We start from the raw sequence: 12,344 nt of genomic DNA, 5'->3' as shown, positions 1-12,344 counted from the left end.
TCAGAACAAGGACTATTGTGTATCCTTACCTCCCACCCAACCATCAATTTTCTTGTCCTTATCCACCCAGTGTATCAACACACAATTACAGTTGTACTTTATCATGATTTTTCCACATATAACTTCTACTTCAACAAGAGCATTTTTTCATTTGATTTTGTCACTCTATTACCAAAGTTCTAATGAAATTTATATTTAATTGGTTTCAATGTTCAGTTGTTATATTAATCCATTTTCCCAGTGCTATAAATAACTACCTAAGACTGGCTAATTTATAAAGAAAAGAGACTTATTTTTTATTTTTATTTTTTATTTTTTTCGAGCGGGAGTCTCACTCTGTTGCCCAGGCTGGAGTGCAGTGGTGTGATCTCAACTCCCTGCAGCCTCTGCATTCTGGGTTCAAGCGATTCTCCTGCCTCAGCCTCCTGAGTACTGGGATTACAGACACCAGCCACCATGCCTGGCTAATTTTTGTATTTTAGTAGAGAGAGTTTCACTGGGCTGGTCTTGAACTTCTGACCTCAAGTGATCCTCCTGCCATGGCCTCCCAAAGTGCTGGGATTGCATGAGCCACCACACCCAGCCAAGAAAAGAGGTCTAATTGACTCACAGTTCTGCATGGCTAGGGAGGCCTCAGGAAACTTACAATCATGTAGGAAGGCAAAGGAGAAGCAAGGCATATCTTATATGGTGACAGCAGAGAGAGAGCAAGGCGGAAAGTGACAAACTTGAGAACTCACTCACTATCAGGAGAACAGCATGGGAGAAATCTGTCCCCAGGATCCAGTTCCCTGCCACCAGGTCCCTCCCGTGACACGTGGGGATTATAATTCAACATGAGATTTGCGTGGGGACACAAAGTCAAAACATGTAAGTTGTAGTCCCACATTTCTGCATTTTTATTTCTATCTTGCTGTCTTGATGTATATTTAGAGGAGATTTTTTTAGGAAGGTACAAAAGTAGTATGTTTCTGAATTCCTCGATATCTTGAGCAATCTTTCTATTGCTTTTACATCTGAATAACTTAGTAAGGTATAAAATTTTTATTGACAAAATATTTTGCACTTTCAAATGTTGTTTTAATGTATGTTCGCATTTGATGATGGAGAATAGAAATCAGTTCAGCCCCTCTTTTGTTCTTTTGTTTTTTTCTATATGTTTGATGTCACTTGTATAATTTTTTCAGTGTTGATAATAAGCTAAAATTTAGTATATATTTAGATGTAAGATTTTTATTTATTTATTTATTTTTGGAATACCAAGAATTATTTAGATTTATAGACCCAAGGATTACATCAACTCAGGAAGCTTTGCTTCTGTAAGGTTTTTGATTGTTTTATTTTACTTTTGGTTCAAGTTTTCCCTCTTTCCTCTGAGAAAAACAGAGTTTTAAGGTTGGGGCTCCTTTATCTGCACTATATAGCTTGCATTTATTCTCTTATCCATCTTATTGTCATTCCTCTGGAATTTGGTAGTCTCCTCAGTGTTATTTTTTGTATCAATCCTTTATTTTCTATAGTGCCTTTTCTTCCCTGTCAGTCTCCAATATTGATTTTTAGTTTGTATTTGCATTTAGAATTTTCTTACATTTTTGTTGTTCCTCTCTCTCCTTTTTGTATCACTACCTTCATCACTTTTTAAAAATTTTTATATTTTCTTTGTCAACTTTTTAAAGTTATCTAGGATATACCTTCTAAATTTAAAAAATGGCATAAAGTTATTTCATCTATATCTTTTTTTAATTTCTCAGAACAATATTATCTCTTTAATAAGGTATACTTCTAGTGCTCCCATTTTTGTTTTTGAATTATTTTATGATTCCTCAAATGGCCAGAGAATTCTCCAGGTTCTTGGAGTGTGTGATGCGAGGAACATTCTTAGCCTCCTCACTGCTGACTTAAGTGCTTTCCTTTAACTTTCAGTGCCTTGCAGGCAACAGGGGTCTACAGGATGGTGGTTGGGTGTATACATCCTTTGGTAGGCTATGTTATTTAAACTGGAAACCCAGTTTGCAATGTTTCTGAAGAGTGTACTTCATTTAAGTCTATACTCCTGCTCCAGTGTTCACTCCTTCCATAGTTCATCCTGGATCCACTTTAGCTCATAAAGCTTTCATCATGGGTGACTAAGCATTCCAGAGAGCAGTGCAGCTCTTCCTGGCCCTTATGTTCTCTGTCATGTCTATTCTGTGAGATATAGATCTAAGGGATGCATAGAAAAAAAAAATAGAGGGACAATTGCAAGACCATTTTTAGCCAGCTCAAAAGATAAATGTCACACAGTAGAAGGATGACCCCTGGTGTGTTAAGGTGAATGCCTCAGAGTTGGTCAAAGACAATGTGGTGGGAGGAGGGCTCAAAATTTTATCCTTCCTCATTTGGTGTTGTATGATCCATGCTAGATTCCAGAGGTGAGATCATGTGATATATAGTCCAAGAATACAATCTCAGTCCTTCATTTTAAGGGTGCATTTGTTAGAATCCTGCTCAGATTTTGGCCACTGTGGTTTTCTTATCTCTTTTATTTCTGACAATACTGTTGTTTTTTTCTGGCCCCTATTCTCCATCCTCTCTGTATTCATACTCTTTACCCTGTGGCCTGGCAGTTCCTGCCATCAATGAGTGGAGTCTCTTTCCCTATCACTTGAATCCGGGCTGGCCTCGTGATGGGCTTTGGCCAGCAGAATATGGTAGAAGTGACAGTGTGCCAGTTCTGAGACCAGACCTCAGAAGCCTTGTATACTTCTCTCTCTCTCTCTCACTCACTCCAGCTACTGCTATGGAAACAAGACGGGAAAAGCCTGTTACAGGATGAGTGACCACATGGAACAGAGCCAAGTTGTCCCAGATGAAGTTGTCCTAGATCAGCTAGCTCCCAGGAAACCTGCCAACTGCCCACACAAAGGAACCCAGCTGAGATCAGCTTAGTCTGGACTAGATCAGCAATTTGTAGTGGATTTATAGACTCAGGAGAAATAGTACATGGTTGTTACCTAAATTTTGGGATGGTTTGTTAGGCAGCAATAGCTAACTGATGCATTACATTTAATCACAGGAGCTGTTTAAAGATCCTTGACATAAATGCAAATTATACTTCAGATATGTTGGAATGATTTAAGAGTATACTTCATTTAAGTCTATACTCCTGCTCCAGTGTTCACTTTCCTACCAGGAAAAATACAAGCCCTAAAGTCCTAAAATGAGGAAAAAGGTATCTCAATTTAATTTGCACTTAATTGAGTCATAGGGCTATTTAAGAATTTTTCATGCATTCATTGCAGATTTTAAAATTGTCCATCAAAGTTTTTTGGTGCCGTTTTCCCACTTTACTTTCATGTAATTTGGTTTTTAAATTTTTTTTTGGTTAAAATTTAAAAAATTTTTCAATATCTCACTTTCCTCAAAACACTTTTAAACTTAGTCATGTACGTTACAGCCTGTTGAAATCTCCAAATGGACTTGAAAAGAACATTACTGATGGAATGAGCTAAGGAATACTGAAAGCTACCATGTATTAATCAGCATGTTATAAACTTTACATTTGTTATCTCACTTAAATCTCAACAATTTTTTTTTTCTTTTTGAGACGGAGTCTTGCTCTGTCACTCAGGCTGAAGTGCAGTGGCGCAATCTCGGCTCACTGCAAGCCCCGCCTCCCGGGTTCACACCATTCTCCTGCCTCAGCCTCCCGAGTATCTGGGACTACAGGTGCCTGCCACCACGCCTGGCTAATTTTTTGTATTTTTTAGTAGAGACTGGGTTTCACTGTGTTAACCAGGATGATCTCGATCTCTTGACCTTGTGATCCACCCGCCTCAGCCTCCCAAAGTGCTGGGATTACAGGTGTGAGCTACCGTGCCCAGCCAACAATTTTTAAAGTAAAAATATTCATAAGTAGTTTTATAGATGAGGAAATTGAATTTAAATAAATTGCAGAAGAGTACAAACAAGTAAATATAATCTATCCAAGTTTTAAACCCAGGTGATTTGTCTTGTGTCTATACTCTTCATCATCACCCTCTATTGCTGTTCCTAAATGAAGGCTTCACCTTTCTAAAGGTATTTGTTTCTAATTTTTTTCTTTTTCTTTTTCTTTTTTTTTGGTCTGGCTGTGTTTTAATGCCTAAACACACTTTGATTAGATTAGTGAGAATCTTTCTGGCATGTGATAAATTGTTGATAAGCATGCATAGTTCATACTTGTGTGTCACTTTTCTTTGTCTCAAGCTTTTTAATAAGTGTTTTGATGGAAAGGTGGGTGAGGGCAAATTAGCCAGCTGACATCCTCATCTGACACTTGTTATCAACATCTCTCTCTTTTTTTAAATTTTTACCTTTAATTTTTGATCAACATATCTTAATAATCCAAAACTATTACAAATAATAATTTATACAATTTATACACTGTAAATTTTGCTTCACAATATGTTTTTCATTTATTTATATTTAATTAAAAAAAATAGAGACAAGGTCTCATGATGTTGCCCAGGCTGGACTTGAACTCCTGGGCTCAAATGATCCTTCTGTCTCAGCCTCTCAAGTAGCTAGAACTATAGATACATGCCACCGCACATGGCTTTTGCTATATATTTAAATGACAAATCTTGTTGTTTCCGTTCCTGGCTTTAAAAATCTTTAGGGTTCTCCATTACTTGCCAAGTGAATTCTAAGAGTTGGAGCAGGGCATGTTTGGCCTATCACAATATGTCTCAAACCTTTGCTTGTAGTCTTCTCTCTGACACCACTCTCTTTGCTCCAGTCAAATTGAACTCTTCACCAAGTGCATTCCCAAGTACATTCTGTTCCTCCTGTCTTCTGCTTTTTCATGTATGCTTTTCTTTCTTCTTCAGATGTCTGTTGGTCACCCAACAAACTTCTGTTCTTCATTCAAAGCTCTATTAATAGAGGCGTTTCTAGCCTCCCTAGCCATATTAGCGTGATTGCTCCTCTCACACTGACAACACATCTCTCTCTTAGCACTTACATCATATTGTACTTACATGTTTAACTTGACCACAAGTTTAGTGTGATTGATATTTACACTGCCTATCATAAAGTAAAATCTCAGTAATAAATTAATTAATAAAATAAAACGTATATGCAATAAATAGAAAGGATACCTGGTGAAATAAGGTGGAAAAAAAAGAAACAAAAGGCATACAGATTGGAAAGCAAGAAATAAAACATCCTGTATTCACATAATTATCTACATTGAAAATTCCAAGACATCTATACAAAAGCTCCTAGAACAAATAAATAAGTTTAGCAAGGTTATGGGATACATAATACACACACCCACACACACACACTAATTATTTGGTGTTTTTTTCTATTCTACCAGTGAATGAGTTTTAGTTATGTTTTTTATTTTCCATATTTTGTGGTGCCTTGACATGTTAGCGGCTTTGCAGGTTTAGAAGAAACTGCCCCTCCCAGGGCTAGCTAATTCCTAGAGTTAGCAAATAACTTGCCTGAGAGCCCAGCATTCATATGTAAACCAACCAATCCAGAGTCCATGCCCACAACCACCTCCTTTATCCAACTCACATAGCAAGCCAATTTCCCTTGCCCTAAATCTCCCCAGGGACAAGTACAGGACAACTAGAGACCACCTCTATAGCCCACAGCCACTGAAATTATTGGAACTATCAAATCCTAGACTTGCTCAAACTGGCCTGCCCTGCCTGGTCATTCCTTCCCACAGGATACAAAATAAAGGCTCTGAGCCATGCTGTCCCGGGCGGCTTCTGCCTGCTGACTGACCCAGGAGCTCCCCCTGTGGCCCTGTGCGGTATGCCATGCCTCCTGTTTCTAGGGATCTGTGAGTATAACTTCTCCCTTCAGAAGAAGCGTTTCCGTGTCTGTATGTAAAACAAATCCCAGTTACACTTTAATACAAAGTGAAATTCAGAATTAAAATCAATACCTTTTACAATAGTACCAAAAAAAATGAAACTCTTAGAATCTACGTGGAAACTCTTAGAATCTGTGTAGAATTTACGTGCTGAAAACTTCAACTACTGATGAAATAAATCAAAGGAAACCTAAATAAATGCAGAGAAATGCTAAGTTTGTGGGTTGAAAGATATTCAGAAATTGGAAAATTGTTAAAATGTCAATTCTTCTGATATTCATCTGTAAATTTAACAAAATTGCAATCAAAATCCTAGTAGGCTTTTTTTTTTTTTTTTTTGTAGATATTGACAAACATTCCTAAATTAATATAAAAAGGCAAAGAAATGAAAATAACCAAAATAATGTTTAAAAAGGAAAGAACTGGAGGGTTCACACTACCTGATTTTAAGGCAGTATATGTCTACAAAATAGTGTAGTATTTGTAAAACAATAGAAAGATCAGAGGCACAAAACAGAGAATATAGAAAGAGACTCCTACAAATATAGCCAAGTGATTACTGAAAAGTTGCAAAAGCAATTCAATCAAGAAAGGATTGTCTTTTCAATAAATGGTGTTAGAAGAATTGGACATCCCATGTGCAAAAACCAATAAGCCAACGAATAAAAAAGTCACCATACATAGCTCCCACCTAAAAAATAATAAGAATTCAAAATGAACCAAATACTTAAGTGTAAAATGTAAAACCTTAAAACTTATAAAGCAAAACACAATTCTTTGTAAACTTGGCTAGTCAAAAGAGTTCTTAGATATACCAAAAACATGATCTCTAAAAGAAAAAGTTGATAAATTAAACTCCACAAACTTCAAAGACATTTACTCTGTGACAGAAACTACTAAGAGAATGAAAAGACAAGCCATAGATGGGGAGGAAATATTCAGAAAACTTATCTGACAAAGACATTGTATCTAGAACATTGAAAGAACTCTCAAAACTGAACAATATAAAAGCAAACAAACCATTTAAAAATGAGCAAAAATTTTGAGCACTTTACTACAAATGATAGACGGATAGAAGAGAAGCACAAAAGTAGATGCTCACCATCATTAGTCACTAGGAAAGTCCAAATGACAATCTTGTATTATTGGCTACAATTTGTTCCTGTGCAGAGACTGTGTGAGATAGCTTCAACAGCTCGGTCCTTTTCCTCCCCTCGTTATAGTGCATTCACTTCTGACATTATGTTGAAGGCCTGTCCCCAAAGATAAAGCCTCGGATCGATTCAAGTTATCGTTTTCTCAGCATTGTAGGGACCATTTGTGAATTGCACTCTGTTTGCTAATCTTTATCTGCATGTGGCCTGAGATGAGCAGGTGAGCAGGCATGTCAGCCCCTCCCTGGGTCCTCCTGGGCCTCGAGTTACAAAAGGTGGAAAACACAGTTGCATGGGCATTATGATAATACAGGTGTTTGTATGTGCATCTCAAAACCTTCATCACCTTACGCCATTGTATAAGGTTAGTATTAGGAGGGACACATTGGGACTGTGACTTATTATTGTATTTATAACAGTATTTTGAGTACATTAGAAACTTAATAAATATGACTACTAGGATGGCTTTAAGATTCATGCCATGTCTTTTCCTTTCTCCACCGAATACGCTTCTCTTTAAGGTTAGGGCAGCTGACATCTGCAAACTCTAGATTCAAGGTCTTGTGCTTCAAACAAGACCTTAAGGAAATTACGGAACTAACATAGCCTTTTTGCTTTCTTCTGTAAAATAGGATCATGCTACCCAGACTACAGGGGAACTGTTAGGAATGAAAAACAAAACAGGCCAGGCATGGTGGTTCACATCTGTAATCCTAGCACTTTGGGAGGCTGAGGCAAGAGGATTGCTTGAGCTCAGGAGTTCAATACCAGACTGGGCAACTTGGCAAAAACCCATCTCTACTAAAAATACAAAAAACAAATTAGCCAAGCATGGTGGCACACACCTGTACTCCCAGGTACTCAGGAGGCTGAGAGGAGAGAGTTGCTTGAGCCTGGGAGGCGGAGGTTGCAGTAAATGGAGATTGTACCACTGTACTCCGCCCTGGGCATTGGCGTGAGATCCTGTCACAAGAAAATAAAAATAAAAAAGGACAATACACAGGAGTCTGTATATGTTGCCATTGTCCCTGGCCTGTAGAAGCTGCTCTATGAGGTTTCTTTATCTACTCAGGATGCGAAACTTTGTGTACTGCTACTTTAATATATTTTGTCTTCCACATTAAAAAAAAAAAGCAACTCCTCGGGAGAATAAAGCACACCACAAGGATTGCTACATCAATAACCTCTGTGAGAGATGTTGACTTGTCATCTCCATGATGGATAGAACAGAGAGCAAACATCTCTGAGCCAAGTTGATGCTGATTCATTGAAAATAATGAGGTGAACATCCTGGCAATTAGTTGAGGTAAAAAAATTATCCTTTATTGTGGTTTGGTGACATTGTGCTAATTTAGAAACCATGGATGCTGGTTTATGTGAGAGTTTTTGTTTTCTTTCAAGTCTCTGGTTGGAAACATCACATGGTTGGTTGCTGTTGCTGTTTACTGCCACAGCCTGTTCAAGTCTATTCTCGGAGAGTTTTCTTCATATAGGAATTGATACTAATCCAAGTGTAAAATCCGGAAAAATGTGTGCACAGCTTTCTGTGTGGATTCTTAGCTGAGGTTTGAAAAGTGGTCTGCTTTGAGCTCATCTGACCAGAAGATCTGACTGCTGCCGGGCAAAGAAAAGGGTCTGTCAGGAAAGGACTGGGCACCCCAAGTGCAATACGGAAAGAGAAGGGCTGTGCCTCCTTTCGAGAGGGGCACAGCTGGTGAAGCTGCCTTCACATCGTCCAAAGTTTCCAGTTCTGGAAAGTTCCAGCTGTAAGAGTGAAATCAATGCCAAGAGGCAGGTCAGTGGAATGAGGGCCACTGAGAAACTAGCCACAGTGGGTGGAAGGGGAAGGAGATTTGATTTTGGGAAGTCTGTACTCAGGTCTTCAGTAAGGAGTTCTGAAGTCAGGGTGAAGCCTTTGTTTATTCTAGAGGAGGCGGGGTTTGGAGTCTGGGAAAGAAGATAACTTCTCAAAAAGTGAAAAAAGCTCATGTAAAGGGTGCTGGACAAAATAATGGGAAGGAATAAATCAGCATTGTAGAGAATGTGGTTGGATCATAAAATCCCAGGCTATAGAGATTATGTGCTCAAAGCCTCTGCATTTTATGTGAACACACACAAACCAAATGTCGACCAAATGCACAAAAATGTGCATACATGGAACAGTCAGCCACCAATAGTAACCAGCATTTCGCTTCTCTTTGCATCTCAGTTGGCTGTACCTGTAAGGGTCTAGACTTTGCCTCCTTCTAGTTCTAGCATTCTGACACTGTGTGCAGCGAAACAGAAAACCCGGTTTGGGAGTTAGGTTTGCCCAACAATGGATATTCTGGGGTGATTTTCATCCTTTGCATTTGTCATTACGATGTTTGTTTTGTGTGCTTGTGCAGATACAGGACGGTTCCTGAAATGTGTCTCTGAGCATTCTTAACTGTGTGTAAGGTAAGTCAGGAAAGTGTGTAAGACAGAGGCCAAGAACACCTGTCACAGGGTACCCGCCTAGAGTGTCTGTACTGCATCCTTTCTGCTACACTGTTTGCACACACACAAAAGGGCCGAGGAGCCGGGGCTGGTGTTGAATCTGCCCAGAACGCGTGCTGGGTGTTGGAAGGATGGGGCCGGCGGTAACAAGAATCAATATATATTTACCGCGGGGGCGGGGGTGGGGGTGCGCGGAGGCTGCAGGGCGGGGCAGCGCTAATGAGAGCAAGCCCGGCTTGTGGTTGGTTCTGGAGTCTGGTACCCACAGAGGAGCAGGCAGGGAGGGAGGGGATGCAAGCGGGAGGATAAAGCGATGAAGTGTGCTGCGTTACCGCGCATCAGGCGCTGTTGTTGGAGCCGGAACACCGTGCGACTCTGACCGAATCGGCCCCCTCCACGCGCACACACTCGTCGAGCCGCGCGCGCCCCTCCGCCGTGACAGTGGCCGTGGCCGCCGCTCGCTCGGGGCACCCGGCAGCCAGAGCGAGGCGAGAGCGGGCGGTCGCCAGGGTCCCCTCCCCAGCCAGTCCCAGGCGCCCGGTGCACTATGCGGGGCACGTGCGCCCCCCAGCTCTAACCTGCGCGCTGACAGGAGCATGATCTGTGCCCAGGCCAGGGCTGCCAAGGTAAGCGGGCGTCGCGCGGGGACACTGCCTGCCGCCCCTTCCCCCCGCCCTTCTCTGGGCGGCTTCCCCGCCGTACGCGAGGCCCCGGCAGCGCCCTCCCTTCCCGGGGACGAGATCCACCCTCCTCCCCACCCTCTCGCTTCTCCCGCGAGGTTCAATTGTCAGCCTGGGACGCGCCGCCGCCCGGGCTGGGCCGGCATCCCCGGGTGGCGACCCCGGCTTGGGTACGGCAGGCGCACCCGGCCCTCCTGCGGGGCACGGAAAGAAACAAAGAAGCCCCCAAGCGGGTTCGCAGCGCCTCGCCCGCTCCTCAGCGCCCTCCCAGAGGCGAGGAGGTGTCAGGGGAGGGGGCGGAGAGACCTACGTAATCCCCCTTCCCAGCCCACACCCACCCCTTGTGAACCAAAGCTCTGGATTTGCGCTTCGCCTTGGGCTCGCTTTTGAACAATTGTGTCCCATGCAATGCCGGTGGTTAGCCCAGCGAGCGCCCGGAGCCTCCGCACGGGCTCGCCGGTGCTCGCTCGAGGGGCGCGTGGCCAGGTCCGGCCCTTGCTCCCATGGATGGTGCAGGAGGGGAGGAGGCGCGGTGTAGGTGCTCCCCCAGCGCCTCCCTGTTCCCCGCCGGCTGCGCCGCTCAGCCGGGCCTGCCACCTGAGTTTTAGCGGGAGCAGCCCGTCATGTCGCCTACCGTATTGCGACTTGCATACAGGCAGGGAGGGAGCCACCGGGGGAAAAAATGCGTCCGGTCCATTTTTGGCTGGAGGTGCGCTTCCTGCTACCCCTACGTTCCCGGGCGGTGACAATGCAGCAAAATCCGAGGGCTCAAACAATGTGGCCCCTCCATCCCCGGCTCCAGGGCATTCTGATTGCTCTGCCGCTCTGACGTCCCGGCCAGTTGGCTGATTTTCAGAGCCATGATGCGCCGTGTCTCTGTCTTGCACACAGAGGCTGGGCACCATAACTTCTTCCCTGCCGAATTTCAGCGCGTGGGGGGAGCTGGCAGGGACACAGGCTGCAGAGATGCCCGGCTTCCTGTGGTTCCGGGCACAGCGCGCCTCAGTCTGCATTGGGCTGACAACAGATAGCATGTGGGGATTTTCCTAGTTGCCGAAGAAGATATTATTTGACGTTGCTGTAGTTTTGTGCTTACTTCTCTTGGAATCTGCAGTGGTGCAATTCTCCCCTTGTTTTTTCCCCCTTCTCTTTGAAAAGATATCAATGCTATGTTCAGCAGAAATGGATACAGCAAGAGCAACATAGTTCAAAAATTGAGGGAGGCATCTTCTCTCTTTTCCTGGGATTTAAACGCTATTTAGGAGGGCAGATGCCCTACCCGAAAAGGCCAACCTTTAAAGACCCCGGCAGTGTTGTGGTCCAAGGCGTCTCAAAGCAGGTGGCCAGATCTGCGTTTCTCATCAGCGGACTCGCTCCGGCTGTGGCTATTACGGTAATTCATTCTAGATTGGGGATTCATTTTAAAATGTGTGTTTTCCACTAAGAAGGGATTAGAGTCCACATGCCCACCCTGATATGAATGTGTGTGCCTGTTTGGTAGAGAGATAGATTGTGGTAGAATTCCCTGTTGCCCGTTCCCTCCGCTTGCTGCCTCCTCTGGAATGTGGCATTGGAAAAACAAAGCACTATTTTAATTCCTAGACCTCCAGGCAAATTGGCCGTTATAGTGTTTTATTTAATAAACCACGTTCTGACTAATTCCACACTATAATCCCAGTCTAGTGCAGTTGGCTGCTTTGTGGAATGACAGTTCTCTTTTTTTGTCTGGGGCAGTTTTTTCCTGAAGGCAAATTGCCTAAGTTTGTTTAGATTGTGACATTATTGACTTGGTAGGGAGGCCACATCCTGAGCTGGAACAGCCCATCAATGCATCAATACAGAGGGACTGCAGCTCTGTTATTTGTATATTTTGACTTGATTCCTTTTACACTCTGGCTTGTAAAGATGGATGTATTACAAGATCACTTTGAGCTTTACCTTCTATTATGCTTCCATCTGATATGATTGTTAACAAAAGAAATATTAAAAGGCCAGGTGTGATATTGAAAAACAAGCCTGAGTCTTATTCCATATGGTAAAGGAAGTTGGACTGGTTGTTTTCTATCGTTCTTTCTGGTTCCAGCATTCTGTGGTAACTGACAGAGGAGTAAGAAAAGTTACCCAGTGTTGGAAAGGCAAATAATTATAACGTGAACCATGCAAGCAAACCAAGGATTG

The 12,344-nt window shown here is 42.6% G+C and overlaps 1 protein-coding gene across 15 annotated transcripts in view; it reads left to right on the top strand.

Annotated features, from left to right (window-relative positions):
* Window positions 1–9,821: 9,821 nt before the first annotated feature.
* HECW1 (HECT, C2 and WW domain containing E3 ubiquitin protein ligase 1) overlaps window positions 9,822–12,344 on the top strand; it is a 464,113-nt gene continuing 461,590 nt past the window's right edge. For 7 of the 15 annotated variants that reach the window (XM_045389056.3, XM_045389054.3, XM_045389055.3 and 4 more), the window contains exon 1: window positions 11,171–11,559. In XM_045389056.3, the coding sequence (XP_045244991.2) occupies window positions 11,437–11,559 (123 nt within the window). In that variant the 5' untranslated portion in view covers window positions 11,171–11,436. Of the gene's footprint in view, window positions 10,113–11,170; window positions 11,560–12,344 lie in introns of those variants that run through there. The other 8 variants (XM_065542074.2, XM_065542075.1, XM_074035188.1 and 5 more) reach the window with 2 other exon arrangements.

The sequence above is a fragment of the Macaca fascicularis genome, chromosome 3 (genome assembly GCF_037993035.2).
Source record: "Macaca fascicularis isolate 582-1 chromosome 3, T2T-MFA8v1.1".
Classification (NCBI taxonomy): Eukaryota; Metazoa; Chordata; class Mammalia; order Primates; family Cercopithecidae; genus Macaca; species Macaca fascicularis.
This window is presented reverse-complemented; position numbering and strand designations above follow the sequence as displayed.